At 39.5% G+C, this 22,107-nt stretch overlaps 1 protein-coding gene across 1 annotated transcript in view; it reads right to left on the bottom strand.

Annotated features, from left to right (window-relative positions):
* Nucleotides 1-6,129: 6,129 nt before the first annotated feature.
* The window catches only part of Sdhaf3 (succinate dehydrogenase complex assembly factor 3), a 59,295-nt gene continuing 43,317 nt past the window's right edge, over nt 6,130-22,107 (bottom strand). Inside the window, exon 2 of the mRNA XM_059256508.1 lies at nt 6,130-6,700. Coding sequence (XP_059112491.1) covers nt 6,497-6,700 — 204 coding nt within the window. The 3' untranslated portion in view covers nt 6,130-6,496. The remainder of the gene's footprint in view (nt 6,701-22,107) is intronic.

Raw genomic sequence — 22,107 nt, 5'->3', positions numbered from 1 at the left:
GGTTCAACATCCTTAGTCATTAGGGAAGTGCAAATCAAAACTACTTTAAGACTTTATCTTACACCATTCATAATGGCAAAGATCAACAAAACAAATGACAGCTCATGCTGGCAAGGATGTGGAGAAAGCACATCCACCCATTGCTGGTGGACATGCTAACTTGTACAGTCACTATGGAAATCAGTGTGGGAGTCTCTCAGGAAGATGGGACTCAATATACCTCAAGATCCAGTTTTACTACTCTTGGGCATATACCCAAAGGATGTTTCATCTTACCACAGAGACATTTGTTCAATCATGTTCATTGATGCTCTACTCACAATAGCCAGAAACTGGAAACACCTAGATGTCTGTCAATGGGTGAATGGATTTAAAAAAAGTGAAATATTTACACAAGGGAATGTTACTCAGCTGTTAGAAAGGGGAATAGATATGAATGGATGAAGTGGAATAACAGGGACAGGAAAATCAAACTGGGTGGGGGGGAAGAGGGGAGGGAAGAGCAAGTAAATACAGGGAGAGATAGCTAAAATTAAGGGCCATTGGAAAGGTCATGTGGATATCTGATATAGTAGAAGCTTCCTAAAATGTATACATATATGAAGTCAATCTAAATGAAACCACCAAATAATGCAGAAGACAGAGTCCTAACTAAATGTCTCTCATCACCAAATGGAGTTTCCAATACCAGGATGGGTTACATCTAATTGAGCTGTTGGCCAAAGAAGTCCTAAAGGAATGCCCAAACAACCCAAGATTTTGCCAAAGCTGTTGGTTGATCCCCACCAGCTGACAGTGAAGCCTTATTACTGAAGACAACACTCACACAACTCATTAAACAGAGCAGTAGAGCTGGTGCCTACCTAGAGAGCCTTCACTACTACAGATAGTGTTCATCATGGTACTAGAAGGTACTCTGCAGTTTAGCAAAGGAGAAAGGTAAATACCAACCCATCTACAAACCCTTTGATCTACAATGATGACCTGCCTACAAGATATGTTTGGGCAATAGTGGCACAAGGCTTATGGGAGTAACCAACCACTATTGGATTTGACTTAAGGCCCACTGTAGGAATGGAACCCATACTTGACCCTGCTCCAGTGTCTCGTCCAGGAATCTGAGACTAGATAGGCCAGGAACCTACCAAATACTATTGTTCTGCTAAAGAAATGTAGTTATAAAATGACTTCCAAGGACATTCTGCTGTACTCATAGATCAGTGCCTTGCTCAGCCATCTTCAGAGTGCCTTCCTCCGGCAGCAGACAGGAACAAATACAGAGCCCCACAGCCAGACAATATGTAGAGAGTGAGAGGCCTTAGAACACTCAGCCCTAAATGGGATGTCTCCATCTAATCCCTTCCCTCATGTTTCAGGGAACCCTGCTGAAGAGATGCACAAAGTGTTAAGAGCCAGATGGGATGCAGGCCACCAAGGAAACAAAGCCTTCTACATACAGTGCAATGGATGCACATATGAACTCACAGAGACTGAGGCAGCATGCATAGGGCCTGCATGTGTCTGTCCCAGATAAGAACCTAGAGCTAAAAAGAGAATTGGACACATGCCCCATTCCTAACCTGGAAGTCATCTCCAATTGATAGTCATTTCAAAATGAAAAGTCAGTTTTCTCCAAGGGAGTCTCAGTGAGAACAAGCCAATCTTAAGGATATGCTCTGTGCCCAGTAGTAGATGGCCAACACAAAACTAACCCAAAGGCATATTTGGAGGCTCTTTGTCTCATAATGTCATGTCAGGGCATTTTTTTAATCTTACGGGTCCTTTGCATACGAATTACAGTTTCCAGCTTTTTTGTATGGGATTCTTGTGTGTGTGAATATATGTGTCTCTGCATCTCTATGTGTTTCTCATGATTTTTCTTTGGCTCTTTTTCTTCTGTTGTTTGTTTAGTCCTATTCTCATTTCTTTGGTTTCATTTTATCTGATTTTATTTTATTATTATTCCTTAAGGTGCCTGTTTGTTTTCTAAGGAGAGACAGAAAGGATGTGGATTCAGATGGGAGGGTCATTGAGGAGGAACTGGGAGGATTTGGAGGAGAAGAAACGATAATTAGAATGTATTTTATGAAAAATCTATTTTCAATTAAAAAAAATCTTATTTTTAAAAAATGACTTTGATATTCCTGGTACTTTATACTTTTATGTAAAATTTAAGGTAAAAATCAGTTAAGAATGAAAATGTTTGCACTTGTTGTAATTAATGTTTTGAAAGTATACAACATTTGCAGACAAATTGAGATGCTTGCAATGTTCAAACTTCTAATCTTGAGCACTGAGCACCTCCAAGTCTGCAGATCTTTAAAGAAACTTACACAATTTCCTCCAGAGTTTTGGATATCTTTTAGTCTATTTGTTGACAGAAATACTTTTCCATATTTGCTGCATTCTGGAGCAATGCAGTTGATTTTTGCAGAGCAATATTTGCATCTAGCAAACATTAGCGCCTTATTCATTCTAATAACTTGTAACTGTTTAATTTTCTACATTAAATCTCATGTTATCAGACAGTGCTAGTTTTTGACTTGAAAGTAATGATAAACATGCTTGCCTTTCCCTCAATCTCAAAAGTGGTGGCTGCCAATGACTCATGTTTGATACAGCTATCTGGAGAAATTCTCTAATTGGACTCAAGTGCCCTTCATACCCAATTTAAAAGATTTTTTTTATCATGTTTAACAAACGCTTTTTCTGTACCTCTCAACTGATCATGATTAACTAGCCTTTCATTATGTGGGATATGATAGTAATGATTTTCTAATGTAGGTACAGCTTTGGATTCTTGGCACAAACCTGACCAGGTGATGAGTTGTCATTTGCTGGATTCATCTCGATAATAGGATTTTTGCATCCATCTTCCTAGGTGAAATTGGCTGCTAGTTTTCCCTCCTCATTCTCACTGGGTGTGTGATAAAGTGAACCAGGGAGTCTGCCTCTCCTTCTGCTCAGTGAAAAAGCTTCAGTTTAGGATTGTTTCTTCATACTTGGCAGTGCTCATCCCAAAATTACTTAAGTGTGGATTTTTCTTCTGGGATCACTGTAAACTCTTGACTAAATGGCTTTCATTGCTGTAGCAACAATTTTTTTTTGTCTGTGTGTGTATCTATTTTAGTAGGTTGCTTTTAAAAGTTTGTCAATTTCTTCTAGATGTTACAAATACATTGCTTTTAAGTTCTTTATAATATCATACCAACAGAAATAGCTGTATCCTCCTTTGTTCCTGTATGAGTTACTTTTTCTTTCTGTTAACATTTCTAGGGGTCTACCAGGTGATATGATTAGTTGTAGATTGTTTTAAAAATCAATTTTTTAAATGTAAACCTTTTAGTTTAATCCTTATTTCCTTCTGACTTTGTGTTTTTCTAAATTACTAAGATAGTTATTTCCTTTTAGTTTTTTGAGACAGGGTCCCTCTCGTAGCCAAGGCTGGCCTCAAACTTACCTTTTAGCTGAGGATGACTTTGAACTCTTGATCTTCCTGCCTCCACCTCTTCCCAAGTGCTGGAACTACAGGTGTCTGCCACCCTGCCTGGCTGAGATACATACTTCTCATATACAACCTTTTTCTGTATCTGCTAGACACGCTGAAGTGGATCAGCTTACCCCAAGTGCTGTTTTAGCTGCAGCCCTTACATCTTATTGGGCATTTTCACTGGTAAAGAGTTCCAGTTACACTCCTGGTTTCTTCTTTGACACGTGAGTTATCTGGAATTGGGTTAACTTTCTAAAGTATGGTTGGTGCTGCTTAGTCATTCTCTTACCAAGTAAATGAAACTTTGCATTATCTTTCTAGTAAACTTGTAACAGTGTTTTTGCTATAACTTTTACCATACATATGTGCACACACACATATATATATGTACCCACATATGTGTGTGTACATGTGTATATTTGTACATATTTCAGTTTTCTTTTGGTTTGTATGATGTTCAATCTTCATATTATGCTTCTGATGCAATTTTCATAATAGGATAAATTGATTTCACTCTTGAACCACTTAAAAACTTCCTTTAACTGGATAATTTGTCCTTTACCTATAACAAACACAATTAATGACATCTTGAGTTGTATCGATCACTGTAGTCCTTTCCTGTGGCTAACATCACAGTATCAATGTGCTTATTTTTAGAGATTACTTTGGCTCACAGTCCTGGTCAGAGGTGGAGGGGCTGCATCTGATGGTGGATGGCCTTCTTACTAACAGAACCCAAGGCAGCTGAGGTTATCACAAGGAGGACGACGCCTCGTGTCCTGTCTCTGCCTCTTCTTATAGTCACCAATATTCAGTCATGGGAGCTCCATCCTGCTGATTCTGTCTAATCCTTGAGGCCCTCCCAAAGGCATACTTCTGGTTCTTTCTACCTTCCAGTATCTCACAAGAATCAGCCTCTAACATAAGTTTCAGAGGAGACAACCACTATCAAATCAGAGAATCTATTTACTCTTATTTTGTATTTTTACTATTTCATTTTCTCTGCTATTAGCTACAAATTTATATACTAATTTCTGAATGGCCATTTTAAATGGTTATGCTACAAGTCACACTCATACTTAAAATTAACCAATACTGTGGTGATATTTTATTTGTGCTGAAATGTGATTTTATTTGTATGTTAACAAAGTTTGCCTGGAGATCAGAGGTCACATAGCGAGCCATAAATAGAAGTCAGGTGTGGTAGCACATGCCCTTAATCCAATCACATGGAAGGCAGAGTTTCTGTGTGGTCAAGGACACAGCCAAGTGTGGTGACACACGCTTTTAATCCTAGTACCCAACCATAGAGACCTGGAAGTCTGTATAGACAGGCAGTGACAAAGAAGTCATGTGGCTAAGCTTAGAGCCAATGAGAAGGCAGAACAGGAAGGCAATAAAGGCACAGGTTGGACAGGAAGAAGCTCTCTCTTGGGAAGCTATAGCTTGGTGGTAAGTTAGGGTTAGTCAGTGGCTCTTTGCTATTTCTCTGATCTCTTCGCCTGTTACCCCTGTATTTGGCTCTGTGTTTCTTATTTACTAAGACTGTTTAGAATTTTGTCTACAAATACTAGTGCTCTCCTTTCAAATATCCAAATTTACACTGGCTGCATTGTTAACCTATGTGCTATTCTCCATGTCTATTCAAAGCCTGGAAGTGTGCCAGGCTTTAGGGTCTAGACCATACATCTGTTCTTTTGAGCAAATCAAGTTTCAGGGCCAGCTCAGGTAAATGTGGGAGGAAGGAGCTACAAAGTTACTTACAGACAGAGATGGCTATCAAGAGTGGCAGAGAACTAGGGCTACTTGGCAACCCTCCACATAGTGCCTCAGAATTCCTAATAAGCAAGAGAAGAAAAATAAGTTTAATTTTTAATATGATTGGAAATATCACATATAATTTGAAAAACAGACTTGAATTCTAGAAATAAGGTTTAGTTCTGTGTGAGAGGCATGGAGGTCCTTGTGCTCAGATAAGCACTAGGTGAACCTGGAATGTTAAACACACTGGGTTGTTCCTTCAAAGGAAGAGACACACAACCTGTTATCAGCCTAGAAGGCTGGGATCGGATGTGGTTAATAGCCTGGTGACCTAGACCACACCACATCCTCCCCCAGACACTTATCCTCTACAGAACCTATCTTACAAAGGTGTCACATGTAGTCAGTCTATAGAACCATCCTCCCCTTGATCTCTACTTTTTGAGAGAAGTCTCTCACTGAGCTGGAGCTCACTGATTCAGCTGTACTGACTGGCAAGCCACAGGGATGGGCCTGTCTGCCTTTTCATTCCTAAGATAACAGAGGGGCAGTACCATGCCTGCTCTTCACGTGGGTACCAGAGATCTGCACACAACAAACACTTTACCAATTGAGCTAGCTCCCTGGTCCAACTTCTGTCACTCCGGTATCCAATAGGTTGCCTAGTCTACATGCAGGTTTTGATAGGTTTGTAAGTTTATAAATCAACATAGTACTGTTCATCTCCCCAACCTTTAGGTAATAACTGAAATTCTCAAAAATTGAATCTTAAAGCTTTTCTTAAAAATTTCACTGTGAGTGACTCAAAAAGGATGTTCTGAGTGATAGCCAGGAGACATGGTGGGACTTTCAGAATGACAATATATCTAATATGAAACTTACTGGAATTCCACATCTATATTTATTTAACTGATAAAGCTAGAAACAAACCACAAGCTAATGCTTGATGGGAATAAAATTTAAAACAAATTCATATACAAAAAAGAAATTTTCAGTGCAATTCCAAAGTGTGTTCCTTTTTACATCTTTTAGTCCAAAAATTAAATTCCACAAAATTACATTCCATACAGCAAATATGTTATTCCAGTGATGGCACAGTGTGCCATTTGTGATCTTGATCCATATATCATTCCTACTGTCCAAAAATGAGGCTATACCATTAAAGCTGAAGGGATATATTTAAAGAGCCAATGATAGAAGAGGTAAGAAGTTATCAATTTTACATGCATTGTTAAGACTTATGAATCACAATTTTGGTGTTGTAGACTCAGTGATACTAAACTGCCGGTTGGGTTTAGTAGCTTCTTGCATCAGCTCTTGCAACTGTCCAATCTGCTCATCACGGAAGTCATTGAGTTTTTCTTCTGGGAGAGAGGTGCCAAAGCAAGCTTCTCCTGTTGAACTTTGTCTGCTGTCCTTAACTTGTTGCTGTAACAGCGCTGCATATGCCTAGTAAAGAGAGACAGGAGCGGTTAGAGACTGAAAACATGAAGGCTCACTGAGTCATGGATTACTGAAGTTTCTACATTCCAAATCACCAGTTGGGCTCCATCACTAAATTTTCTGCAGTTGATTAAAAAGATACAAAGTCATGGTTTTATTCTTCAGACATGATTTCAAATAGATCTTATTTTTAGCCTTCCAAAGGTTTTACAGACATTTAGGAGCATCCTTGATCTGCAAATCAATGACAGAGGTCTGCTGTAGAAGCATGCTTTGCTGCCTTCTGGCACATGCTTTTAATCCCAGCACTTGGGAGGCAGAGGCAGGTGGATCTCTGGGAGTTTGAGGCCAGCCTGATCTAAGAGCGAGTTCCAGGACAGCCAGGAAAATACAGAGCACCCCCCTCCAAAAAAAAAAAAAAAAGTATGCATTGCCATCAGCCAAGACCATGTACAACATCATGCACACCTAAGTACACATGTTTCTGGAGCCATAACATTTCTTCAGATTTCAAAGGGGCCGTAAAAGCTCAGAAGTGGGCCTTAAAATCCAGGGAGAAAGCTAGTCCTCTCTTTTCACCTAAACATTTTAAGCACTACACAAATAGAAACCTTTTAAACAAACTTTAAGTATTTAACATTCATCTTTATGGAGAATAATATCTTTACATCTCATGGTATAATTTTGCTTTTAGTGTCACTATCTGCAGTCTTTTTTAAAAAAGACTCTTCCTCCAAAGGGAGGCGGATGCACCGACATTTTCCAGTTCACAAAGTTAAGGATTTGGTGCTCACAATGGATAAGTAAAGGAACTGGTAAAATCTGCTGCTACAGCTGCTGCTGCTGCTACAGCTGCTGCTGCTGCTGCTGCTGCTCCTCAACCTGGATGAGACATTTGAGTTGTTCACAACTATTACATTGCCAGCATCACTGAAGGAACTTCGGTTTGCATTCCACACATCTCCTTACATTAGCAGTATTTTCTCCATACTTTACCAAAATTCACCTCATAAAATGCCACATAACATAAATGTCATCAACTCTACTAAACAGGGTTTCTCAATTTGGGCTCAACTAGGGCTTTTGGATAATTTGGTTAACTCTTTTGCTGTGCATGACAGCTTTTGTCTTATATTGTTGAATGTTTGGAACATCTCTGGCCTCTACCACTAAATGCTAGCAGCATTCATCCCCCTAATCAATAATGTCTGTGTCCCAGGCAGGTGAAACCCACCCATGGTTGAAAGGGATTCTGATGAAGCTTTCAGTCCTGTGAACAAACAGCACACACAAGAATGTTCAGAGAGACATCACTGGTTAAAGAAAAACACTAGAAACAGCCTTGCTCTATTTCACGAGGAGAAAGTGTATTCAAACAATGGACTGTGAAGAAGTAACACAATAAGGTAAGCAAAGAAGTACAGCTATTACAGGTAAGTTCTCTGTACCAACATGGATTAATCTCTTTTTAAAAAAGGGGGGAGGGAACTCTAAAGAGCACACTTAAGGAAACAGAAAAGGTTAAACTCACATGAAAGGGGCTTTGAATAGGCAAAAGAAACCTGAGCAAAAATTGGAAGACATCAATTTTCAAACTCATTACAAAATTACAGTAAATAAAACAGCATGGTATTGGCTTGAGAATAGACATGTCACACTAACGACAATAGAAATGAGATAACAGTCCATAAATAAACCTTTCAGACATGGCTCACTGGTTTCTGACAAAGGATTCAAGTCTATGCAGTCAAGTACTTAGGAGGAGGCAGTCACTTAGATTCTACATTTTCCAATTTTCTGTCTAAAGGAAGATCACGTTTGGTGCTGTAGGACTAGAATCTGGATAGTGACCTGCAGTGTCATCAAGGCATCAGAAGACAATTTGGGATGCCCACAGCAAGTGAGAGAGAGAAGGGGAAACAGTGGGGAGCAAAAAGGGCTACTGAAGGGCATGCTTAATCTGCAAGTAAACTTCAGAAGTCACTGGCTACATGTTAGCCATGCATGCTCGGGATGGAGATGAGCTGCCTGGCTAGAGCAAAGGGACACAACAGATGCTTCAGCTGTTGCTTGTCAAAGGGCAGAAGGAGTATGGAATTCGAGTTCTGCCATGTTAACAGCCTGGTAAAGTGAAATCAATAGGTATTAGTAAGACAGAGGAATGTTTTAACAATGCATTGCTTATAGTGTTGGGAGCACAAAAGGACACTAATGAACAGAAAAATGTGATTCAAACAACAGAAAAAAAGATCTTCTTACTTCTGCTTTCTGAGAGAGGGTCTCCTTCTGTAGCCCAGGCTGGCCTAAACTCCCTGGTTGCCTTGCATGGCCTTCAGCTCCTCATACCCCTGACTCTGTCTCCTGAGTACTGGGACAGAGGTATGTATGGCACACCAGTTGAGAAACAGATTTTAAAGGAGCTATTACAAGTATATAAAGGAGAATATGGTTTTAGTAAATAAGTGTGTAAGATCTCAGCAGACGAGAAACTAAAAGAATTCTAGATCTCCAATATAGCACCCAGTTTTTGAAATATATTTATAGCAAACAGGGAAATAAAGACTCATGATCTTGAAAATATATTAGTTATTACTCTGTTATAAAAAAAGGAAGAACTAATGCAAATGAATAAATGATATGTGGGGAAATGCCAAAAGATACACTTAATTGGAAATCCAAAAGAGAATGAGGCAGAAAAACGAACTTTTGAATGATGTATCAAAAATAAATAAATGCAGGGACCAAAGAGATGACTTAGCCATTCAGAGTGCTTCCTGCTTTTCCAGAGGACCCGAGTTTGGATCTCAGTACCTAGGTTGGGCATCTCACTAACTTCAGTGCCAGGAGGTATAACACCCTCTTCTCGAATTCTACATAGCCTCCCACATAATTAAAAATAAAATAGATATTAAAAACCCAACTTCCAAAACAGAGGAAAAGTAAAAAAAAATTATGCTTATGAAAACCGTATTCTAAATGTTGGAAAAGCAAAAATCTTGTAGAAAACAGTAGTTATTTACAATTATGAACACTTATACAATAAGCTGGGTGGTGATGGTGGTACATACCTTTAATCCCAGAACTTGGGAGGCAGGTGGATCTCTGTGAGTTCGAGGTCAGCCTGGTCCACAGAGTTCCAGGACAGTCAGAACTACACAACAAAACCCTATCTTGAATTTGCCCCCTCCAAATGTATAAAATAGAACAATAAACATGAGGGGGGGAAGATAGCAACACCAAGATACAACTGCCTTTGGAGGGACACAGGGGAAAAGACCAGAGTGGGAGTTCAGGTGCACTTTGAAGAGTGATCTAAAATGTACTGTAAAAGTCAACATCTTACTTGCTCTTTGATAGGTTTAAAATTTTCATAAGCTTATGAACTTAAGTACCTGTAATTTCAGAATATTTCACTTGATTTATACTTTATAATAACACTCTAATGTTTACATTTTTAAAGCATTATTCTTGGGGACACCAGAAATACATTTCACATATAATAAATATGAATTTTTTAGATTTATGTGAACATGTGTGTCAAAGTTCATGTGTGTGCACTACATGCATGCAGAGGCCAGAAGAGGGCATCAGAGGGATCCCCTAGAAATGGAGCTACAAACAATTGTGAGCTGCCTGACAGCTGCTGCAAACAGAACCCAGCCCAAGAGCACGCAGTAGGTAAAGTGTTATAAACCACTAAGCCATCTCCAGCCCCTCAGTCGAAATTTTAAGTAGAAAGGCTGTTTCCACCAACAAAAAAATCAGGACAGCAATTTAGAAGTATCCAGATACAGTTTTCAAGTATAAACTTTGTAAGCAGGTTACCACACCAGAGAAATCTACCTGAAGGGCAAGAAAAACCCTGCACATGAGCTACAATATCCTTTGGTCCTCAGCTCCAGTCATTCTAGAGTCTAAGAAAAAAGCTTACTGAACATTTAGATGACACCAATGACTGATATCTTGAACCAAAGAGAATCATAGTTCTTCCTCAGGTAGCAGAGCGATCACACACTGTTGACAAGAGTATAAACTAGTGCAGCTATTATAGAAGTCAGTGTGGAGGCTTCTCAAAGAACTCCAAGTAGAAGAAGTACATTACTCCTGAGCATATACCTGCTGTGGAATAATCCTCCTGTATTGGCCAGTAGCCAGGCAGGAAGTATAGGCTGGATGACCAAACTAAGGATGACAGGAAGGAGAAGGGCAGGGTCTGGAGTTGCCAGCCATATGCAATGGGAGTCAGAGAGTTGATGGCCAATGCAGAGAAACAAGATGAGCATGCCATACTGAGAAAGATACCAAGCCATACAGCTAAACATAGGTAAGAATTATGGGTTAATTCAAGTGCAAGAGCTAGTTAGTAATAAGCCTGAGCTGTCAGCCGAGCATTTAAAATTAATATAAGCCTCTGTGTGGTAATTTGGGAAGCAACTGCCAGGTATTTGGGAACAGGCAGTTGGGACAGGAAACATCCAACCACATATACCCAAAGTGCTCTACATCTGACTAAAGAGACACTTGCACATCCATATTCATCACTACGCTTATCACAATAGTAAAGAAAGGGAATCAGTATAAATGGCCATCAACTGATAAATGAATAAAGAAAATGTGATACACATACCATACATTGCTTTACCAACAAAAAAATCATGGCTCTCATGAGTACACATGTGTGCAAGGTTAAATCTAAATTAATTTCATGAATCAGTAAAGAAACAAGGCAGTATTTTGCTCAGCTTCAAATCTTGTCTGTTCTTGTCTCATCTTCTAAAATAACCCTCAGATAGTTTTTCTAGTGGGTTTATTAGGGTTCAAAGAAGAAAACTAGTTTTGTTGAGATCTCTTTTCTCAGCCACAAACCATTTATATTCTAATGAGAGCAGAATGACAGCCTGAGTGACAAACCTTTGTCCTTTACTAACTCTTGCTATTAATTAATCTTGTTTGGTTTTTTTGTTTTTTTGTTTTTTGCCCTCTAGTTAAGCATTTCACCGTTTCTTCCTAGCTTTCTGGCCAGTGCTCACCAGAGAAGACAGCAAGAACACCTGCATGTGCCAGTAGTTTTCTTCTTAAACACCTTAGCATAATTTCTTCTACCTCACACATTTTAAAACCTAAGTAAGACATTTTTAAAGCAGACTGAAGAGAAATTTCCTCAGTAGGGGCCCAAGATTCCAGATCTGTCACTTTAGCTGGTGAACTTTGATACTTTTTCACTCACTAAATTAGAACTTATATCCATAGTGTGAAGTACTAGGTGGATGCTGCCTTGCCCATAAGCTAGAAGCACAGAGACATAAAATTCCTCATAGACTTTCACAAACACCAAGACTGGTTCTGAAGAACAAAGCTGGGCCACAATTTTCTAAGATGCCAATAAGATCAGAGTTTAAGACAAGAAGACATTTGCGGGTGACAGACACCAAGCACAAGGGTCAAAGAGCAACAGACAGGTCCAAGAAAACAAATCCATGACACACGGTGAATAACACACCAGGGGGAAAAAAACTACTGGATTTTTTTATTTTTGTTCTTGTTTTTGTTTTTTGAGGCAGTGTGTTTCTTGAGGAGCAATGTCAACAGAAACACGCCCCCCTGGGAGAACCCGAAAGTTACAGACTAGAACTGCCTAACTACTCAAAGACACTTTCGGGATCTGAAGCTCCTCTGCCAAGTCACTAAGAAGGACCATTTCAGTTCCACACAGAGGATCATTTGTATCTGTGATAATAAATGTGAGTTCTGGTTCTTTTTCAAGTCCCCGACAGAATATTCTTTCTTTTTACAGCATGTGCTAGGATAAGATGATAACATACACCATTTCTTCCTTCCTAAACTGCACTGATTCACAGAACACAGGCCAGGATGTAACACCAGTATCACCATTGAGTGTGTTTTTCAGGCAGCCATGAAGCTGGGCCCCAGGGCCCTCTGTCCAGTGTAGTTACCCAATTCCAGACTCACAGCTGAGAAAGAGATGAGAACAAGAGCAAGAGCATGGGAAGTTCTTTGTCAACAGCATACGAAGGGAATGTTCGAGAAGAGATGGTTCATTCGTCTATCGTGAATTCTATGTCCGTGGCATTAGACATGTACAAATGAAAATGCTATAGCATCAGATACAGTGCATCAGAGCCAATGAGTCAGCATGTTCTTGTTTATGAAATTCACAGAGGTTCCCAGAAGCTTAATAACAACACTGTTCTTAAGGTAAATAACACACGTAAGAAAAATATGCTATGTAATTCATCTATAAATATAATCATAAGACTAATTTTGAAAATTCATCTTCTTGGTTATTTGAAAAAGCCATGGTGCTAAATGGATTATCTGTATGCTTTGTTTTATATAGCTACTTTTTCTTTTTTTAAAAAACTATTGCTACCAGACATCATGACACAGGCCTTATATTTATTCGTATTATTTTATGTGTATGGTTGGTTGGCCAGCATGTGTACCACTGTGTGCCTGGTGTGTGAGGAGCCCAGAGGAAGGCATCAGGTTCCCCGAAACTGTGGTTACAGACAGTCGATGGCTACCCTTTAGAAGAACAGTGGAGCCATCTCCCTAGCCCCAGAACTCTCTCTCCAATGGCACAACTTCATCAATAAATTTTGTAATATCTCATTACGTTATTCATACCTGTGTGAAATGGATCACAATGTTACTGAAAAGTCGTAAAACAAATAAAACATCAACCTGTTATTCAGCACTAATTATCAAATGATTAGGACATCTTTAATTAGAACTGTCAAATGTTTATAGCATGGTGATGACACCTGCACACTTACCTCCTGTGACTGTGATGAGAATTAAAATGGTAAATGGTCAATATTTTAACAGGCATTTGTATCCAGGCTGTAACAGTGTGGACTCCAATTCTCTGGGGTTGTGTCTTTGTAAGTACTCTCCCGCCTACACGGTTCCTCTTAAGCTGGTGGCTGCTCTCTCTGGGTATAGCATAAGCACCTTTCCCTTTTTCAAAGATTTGTTTATTGATTTATGTGTTTTATATATATGTGTGTTTTGTCTACAAGTATGTCTGCACACCAGAAGAGGGCATCGAATTCCATATTAGAGGGTTGTGAATCGCTGTGTAAGTGCTGGGAACTGAACTCAGGGCCTCTGGAATAGCAGCCATCTCTCCAGCCCCCATAAATGTCTTTCTTGAGGAGGCCTTCCTAACTTATGTAAGTCCTGTTACTCTGTCTGCCCTGCTCAGCACTTACCCAGATACAAAATATTCTATGTCCTCCACAGTAAAACATGGAAAACAACAGTTGGAACGAAGACATGGCTCAGGAGTGACTTTTTAATAATAAGGAAATAAATAGTAAGTGATTAACTCTTCTGGATTTTTACAAGGATCAACAAATTTAACATGATATTTTATTTGTAAAGCGTATAGAGCTGGAAATAAATTTTCCAAAATTCTGTTTTTTTTTGTCCAGATGAAATAAGAATTAAAGGACATTGTACATCAAACAGACTTAACAATTATCTGCAGAATACTCCCCCAAACAGCAAATACACACTCTACTTAGCAGCCCATGAAGTTTCTATAAAATGGACCACATGCTGGGGCATAAAACAAACCTTAACAAATATAAAAAAACATTAAATTGACAGTAAATAAAACTCGGAGTGTATAAACTCACGGAGACTAAACAGCTCATTACTAAATGATGAATGGGTTAGAAGAAATCAAGAAAGAAATCAAAATATTCATGGAAGTAAATGAAAATAAAACACAATACAACAAAACCCCCTGGGACACATTAAAAGCAGGCCTAAGTGAGATGTTTATAGCCCTAAGTGAGTGAAAAATCAAAAAGAAAACAAATAAATGACATACTGATATAACTCAAGAATTTGGAAAAAAAACAAAAACAAACCAAATCCAAACCCAGTGAATGGCAAGAAGTAATAAAAACCAAAACAGAAATTAATGAAATAGAAACAAAGAAAACAATAGAAAGAACAAATAAATCCACGGGCTGGTTCTTTGCAAAAGATAAGATAGCCAGACCTTTGGCCCAATAAATGAAAAGAAAAAGATGACCAACTCAAATTAACAGAATTAGAAATGAACAAGGAAACATTATAATAGACACCAAAGACATGCAGAAAGACATAAGGGAATAATTTTAAAACCTGTACTTCACTAAATTGAAAAATCTAAAAGAATGGATGAATTTTTGATTCATGCAAACTACCTATGTTAAATCAAGAAAAAAATCAACAACAAACAAGCCCATAACAAAGTAGGAGACTGAAACAAAACCACCTTCCGACTTAAAAAAAAAAAAAAAAAAATCCTGTCCAGATGGATTTATAGCAGAATTTTATCAGACTTTCAAAAACTCCAACCAATACTTTTTAAACTTTCTTTTAATTTATTCTTTGTGTCTTTCACATCATGCATCTCGATTCCATTCATCTCCCCATCCCTTCATTTCCACCCTCTGCCCTGGCAAACCACTCCCCCCCCAATAAAATAAAATTCAGAAGAAAAAGAAAAATCTCACCGTGGAAGCTGCAGTATGACACAGTGAGTCACGCAGTAAACCCTTTTGTCCATATATCTTTACTTGCAAACGTTCACTGCAAAGAGTCACTGGTCTGGCTAGAGGTCTCTGGTTTCTGCTAAACCATCAATACCAGGCCCTCACTGGGACTCCTCTTGGGACATCCCATTATTGCCCTGCAGCTTTAGATCTGTAGGACCTGCCCCCTCACATGCTCAAGCAGATCATTGATGGGGTAGATCAACTCATAATCCTGGTTCTAGGCCTGGGTAGTTGCAGGGTTGGTCAGCCCACCAGCTCTTCCCTGGCCCTGCCACCAGGGCGAGCTCTCCAGCATTGCTCCAGCTAGTTCAAATTATGGACCAAAGGGAGGGACCAGTTCTGCTTTCATGCCATCAGGGCCAGCTCATCCACACCTACACCACCAGGGCCAGCTCTACTGTGTTGCCCAGGTGAGGGGCAGGGCCCACTTTCCTGAGTGCTGCAGCTGGTAAAGGGGGAGGGTCAGCTCCCTAGCCTGCTGGCAGGTGGCAACAAAAGAACATAGAAAGACATCTGTCCCTTGCCCCTACCACCATGTGGCAGACAAGGGAGGCAGGACCAGCTATGCCACTCTCACACCCTCAGTGCCAGCTCACTCAACAACAGGTCAGCTCTACTGTGCTGCCCAAGCAAGGTGCAGGGCCTGCTTTCCCAAGTGCAGCTGCTAAGGGGGAGCATCTCCCTTGTCTACCACAGGCAGCCAGGGGCAAAAAGGGGGGCATCTCTCCCTTACCCACTCCACCACGTGATAGACAGTAGTAGGGCCATCTCTGAAGAGATTGAGAAAAACATTAGAAAACAGAAAGACCCCTCCCCATATAGAATATTGTGAAAATGACTACCGTACCAAAAGCAATTTACAGATTCAATGTAATCCCAATCAAAACACCTACAATATTCTTCACAGAAATAGAAAACAGCAAGAAAAAAAAAAAAAAATTTATATGGAACCCTAGATAGCAAAACCAAACCTGAGTGAAAAAAAAGTAATACTGAATGGATTATCATTCCAGACACCAAGATCTATTCCAGAGCTATAGTAATAAAAGCAATATGGTACTGGCACAAAAACAGATGAGTAAACAAATGGAATAAAATAGAAGGCTCAAACACAAGTACTCATGACTACAATCATCTGATATTTGAAAAAGAGGCAAAAAAGCATACACTAGAGAAAAAAAATCTTCAAAATTGGTGTTGGTAAAAACTCATGCAGAATGAAACTAGACCCATATTTATCACCCTGCACAAAAATTAGCTCCAAGTGGATCAAAGATCTCAATTTGAAACCTGAAACACTAAAAAACTACTAGTAGAGAACTCAGGCTACAAGGCACCACAAGGCAAAACACTGGCAACACTACAAGATTTAGGTGTATGAAAGGGTTTTCTGAATTGGACTCCATTTGCCGAGGAATTAAGGCCAACAATTGACAAGTAGGAAGTCACAAAATTGAAAAGTTCTGTAGAGCTAAGGAACTCATCAGTCTGGTAAAGAAGAAACCACAGAATGAGAGAGAACCTTTGCCAGTTACACAGCTGACACAGAATTAATAGTCAGAATACAAAGACCTTAAAGGCAGAGTCAAGGAAACAAATGATCCAACTAAAAATAGACTGGGAGAAACTGGAAACAGCCAAATGTCCATACACAGATGAATGGATATGAAAAGGTGTGGTACATCTACATAATGGAATATTACACAGATGTTAACAAACAAACATGACATTCACAGCTAAATGGACGGAGTAGAAAAGATTATCCTGAGTGAGGTAACCCAGACCCTAAAAGACAAACATGGTGTGTATTCTCTTATATGTGAAAGTTTAGCTTCAAGACTTTGATAGGCATTCTACAATCCATATACCCACAGAGGTTAGAGACAAAGGACTGGGGAGGAGTGAAGGATCTCTCAAGGAAGGGGAAACAGAATAGTTATGGAGACACAATGAGGGTGACTCTAACAGGAGGATTAAATGGATTTGGGGGACAGAAGAGGGGGTTAAGGGAGGAAATATGGGGAGGAACAGCTAAAGGTCAATTTGGGGAGTCATATGGAAATGTAATAAAGTGGGAGTTTCTTAAAATATATAAATATTTTAAAAAATCTAAATGAAATAACCAAATAACAGGAGAGACAAAGCTCCAACTAGACCATCTCTCAGTACCAAGTGAAACCTCCAGCACGAGAAATGGATTACATCTAATTGAGTTGTTAGCTAAAGGGGCTCCATGGAAACCCCCAAACAACTCAGGCAATTGGTTGCTCTCCACAAACTGAAGGTTAAGGCCCTACTGCTGAAAACATCTACACAACTCATTGAACATGGACCAGTCAAACTGGTGCCTACATAGAGCTTTCACTCCTGTGGACAGTGTTTATCATACTGAAAGGTATTCAGCAGGCTACCAAAGAAGAAAGGTAAATACCACCCCAGCTACAGATCCTTTGATGTACAATGGTGATCTGCCTGCAGATACACTGGTGCACCAGTGGCACCCAAGTTGTGGGAGTAACCAATCACTATGGATTTAAAGCCCACTCTACGAGATGTAACCCATGCCTGACACTGCTCAGGTAGCCAAGAACCTCAGACTAAATAGGTCATGGGCCTAAGAGAAAACCAAGTACTATTGTTCTTATAAAGTAATATAGCAATAAAATGACTTCTAACAATATTCTGCTATACCCTAGATCAGTGTCTCACTCAGCTAGCATCAGAGACGCTTCCTCCTGCAAGAGATGGGAACTAATATAGAGAAGTGGACAATGTGCAGAGAGTAAGAGACCTTGGGACATTCAGTCCTAAATGGGATATCTTCATCAAACCCCTCCTCTCAGGGATCAGGGAGCAATGCAGAAGAGGATGCAGAAAGACTGTAAAAGCAAGTGATGGAAGCCACCGAGGAAACAGTATCTTCCAGACACAGCAGGCCTAATGCACAAATGAGCTCACAGAAACCGGCAGCATGCACAGTCCCTGCAAGGTTCTAGGCCAGAGGGATCCCACTGCTAACAGGGGACGTAGACATGAGCTTCCATCAGTAACCCAGAAGCTATCTCCAACTGACAACCACTCACAAAGGAAAAACTTGTTTTCTCCAATGGAGTCTCACTGGGTATACAAACAACTCTTAAGGGAAAGCCCCGTGCCCAGCAGTAGATGGGCACGACAAAAGGAACTCAGTGCTATTTTTAGTCTCATAGAGCCTTGTTTGGGCATTGTTTTTTTAATCTTGCTAGTCTTTTACTTATATACTGTGGTTTGTGTTTTTTATGGGTTTGGTGTGTGTGTTTCTCATGCTTTTTGCTTGTTTTGTTTTAATCTGTTTTGTTTTGTTATTGCCTGTTTCCTAAAGAGAGAAAAAAAGAAGCCATGGAATGGGATAGGAGGGAAGGTTGGGAGGATCTGGGAGGAGATGTGGGAGGAAAAACAGTGATCAGAATATATTGTAGAAAAAATTATGTTCAATAGGAAATAAATTTAAAAATGGGCTAGGATCTAAACAGAGTTCCCAATAGAAGACATAAAAATGGCTAAAAAATACCTCAAAAAGTGCTCAACATCTTTAACAATTTAGGCAAATGCCAACTAAAACAACTCTGAGATTTCCTCTCACCTATTCAGAATGGCTAAGATCCACAAAACAACTGAGAACCAACACTGGTGAGGCTGTGGGGAAAGGGGAACCCTCATTCACTGCTGGTGGGAGTGCAAACTAGCACAGTTACTCTGGAAATCAGTATAGAGAAGAAAGTCAATCTGCCATGTGACCCAGCTCTACCACTCCTTGGCAAATGCCCCGAAGACTTGACACCCTACTCCACATCCTACTGCTTACTCAGCAATGTTTATTGTCACCCTATTCAAAACAGCTATGAAACTTAAGGATAATGAAAATGTGGTACATATATACCAAAGAATACTATTTAGCTATAAAAATTAAATCATGAGCTGTGCAGGTAAATGGATGGAACTAGAAAAGATCACACTGAGTGAGGTAACAGAGATCCAGAATGACAAATGGCTCTCTCCGGTCCCCTTAGACCCAATCCCCCAGTCTCATCCCCAGCTCTGCAGCAGAGCAGCTGTGACAGCCTTCCCTGTGCCCCTGTTCCATCTTCTGTGGATCCCACAGACCTTCCCTTCTAGTCTCCATAACCCCTTTTGTTGCTTTGGCCCAGCCCCCAACCACAGCAGGCACCCCCTGCTAACCCAAGAGCAGCTCCTGCCAGGGCAACAAGTAGGCTGATGGTGGATCACACCTCTCCTCTGCTCCTGCAGATCCAATCGCCTCAGGCTCATGCCCAGCTCTGCAGCAGAACGCCTGCTGCAGTCTCCCTTTTCTCTCTGACCTTATGCCCAACAGAATCAATCAAGAAAACACAAACTGAAAGAATTGTGGAAATGGAAAATCTGGGTAAGTGAACAGGAACTACAGAGGCAAGTTTCACCAACAGAACACAAGAGATGGAAGAAAGAAGCTCAGGCGTAGAAAATACAATAGAAGAAATCAATACATCTGTCAAAAAAATGTTAAATCTAAAAATTTCCTGACATAAAACATCCAGGAAATCTGGGACACTATGAAAAGACCAAACCTAAAAATAATAGAAATAGAAGAAGAAGAATCTCAGCTCAAAGACACAGAAAATATTTTCTTTTTTTTTGGGGGGGGGCGGTTCGAGACAGGGTTTCTCTGTGTAGTTTTGGTATCTGTCCTGGACCTCACTCTGTAGACCAGGCTGACCTTGAACTCACAGAGATCTGCCTGGCTCTGCCTCCCGACTGCTGGGGTTAAAGGCGTGCGCCACCACTGCCCAGCCTGGCAAAAAATATTTTCAATAAAATCATAAAGATTTCCCTAACCTAAAGAAGAAGATGACTATAAAGGTACAAGAAGCATACAGAAAACCAAATGTATTGGACCAGAAGAGAAAGTCCCCCCAACACATAATAATCACAATACTAAAAGTGTAGAACAAAGAAAGACTATTAAAAACCACAAGGAGAAAGACCAAGTAACAAATAAAGGCACACCTATAAGAATTACACCTGACTTCTCGTGGAGACTCTAAAATCCTAAGGGCCTAAACAAATGTGCTGCACACTCTACGAGAGCACAGACTACTATACCCAGCAAACTTTCAATCACCATAGGTGGAGAAAATAAGACATTCCGTGATAAAGCCAAATTTAAGCAATATTTATCTACAAATGCAGCCCTAGAGAGGGTGCTAGAAGGAAAACTCCAACCTAAGGAGGTTAACTACAACCATGAAATCACATAGAATAAATAATCTTAGACCACCAAAATCAAAGGGAAGCATGCATGTGCATACATACCCTCACTATCACCAACAACATTGAAAATAAAATAACAAGAATAAAAAAATCACTGGTTATTGGTATCTCTCAATATCAATGGACTTAATTACCCAAGAAAAAAGACACAAACTAAGAAAACGGATGTGAAACAGGACCCATCCTTCTGCTGCATACAAGAAGCATACCTCAATATCAAAGATAGACATTACTTCAGTGTAAAGGTTTGGAAAAAGATATTCCAAGCAAGTGGACCTAAGAAGCAAGCTGGTGTACCCATTTTAATAACTAACAAAATAGACTCCCAACCAAAATTAATCAAAAGAGATGGAGGAAGGACACTTCATACTCATCAAAGGAAAAATTCACCAAGATGACATTTCAGTTCTTACATCTATGCCCCAAAGACAAGGGCACCTGCATTTGTAACAGAAACACTGCTACAGCTTAAATCACACATTGACCCTCACACACTGATAGTGGGAGACTGCAATACCCCACTCTCACCAATAGACAGACCATCTAGACAAAAACTAAATAGAGAAATACTAGCACTAACAGATGTTATAAAAACAAATGGACCTCACAAATACTTATAGAACATTTCATTCATCCAAATACAAAAGAAAATACCTTCTCAGCACCTAATGGAAATTTCTCCAAAACTAACCATATATGCAGACACAAAAAAAAAGTCTCAACAGATACAAGAAAACTGAAATAACTCCCGCATCCTATTAGACCACCATGGGTTAAAGCAATAGAAACAACAGAAAGCTTACAAACTCATGGAATCTCTCCACTGAATGAAAAATGAGTCAAGACAGAAATTAAAGACATTGTAGAATCCAAGGAAAATGAATGCACAACATACCCAGACTTATGGGACACAATGAAAGTGGTTCTAAGGGGCAAATTCACAGTACTAAGTGCCTTCATTAAAAAAAAAAAATTCGAGAGATCTAGTACTAGCAACTTAACAACACACCTGAAAGCGCTAGAAAAAAAGAAGTAAGCACACCCAAGAGGAACAGATGACAAGACATAATCAAACTGTAGTTGCAATCAGTAAAGTTGGAAAAAAAAAGAACAGTACAAAAATCAATGGCACAAAGAGGAAGTTCTTTGAGAAAATCAGTAAGATCAACAAATCTTTATCCAGATTAACTAAAAAGGCAAAAGATGGAGAAAGAATATGCAAATTAACAAAATCAGAAATGAAAAGGGAGGACATAACAACAGACACCAAGGAAATCCAGAGAATCATAAGGCCATACATTAAAAAGCTGTACTCTACCAAATTGGAAAATTTAAAAGAAATGGCTAATTTTCTCAGTATATACCATTTATCAAAGTTAAATCAAGATCATATAAGCAATTTAAACAGACCTCTAGCCCTAGTGAAATAGAAGCTGTCATTAAAAGCCTCCCAACCAAAAATAGTCCAAGGTCCAATGGTTTCAGCACAGAACTGTACCAAACTTTCAAAGAAGAGTTAATGCCAATACT

This window comes from Peromyscus eremicus, chromosome 3 (genome assembly GCF_949786415.1).
Source record: "Peromyscus eremicus chromosome 3, PerEre_H2_v1, whole genome shotgun sequence".
In the NCBI taxonomy this organism is placed as follows: Eukaryota; Metazoa; Chordata; class Mammalia; order Rodentia; family Cricetidae; genus Peromyscus; species Peromyscus eremicus.
The sequence above is the reverse complement of the archived record's forward strand: the minus strand, read 5'-3'. Positions and strand labels throughout refer to the sequence as shown.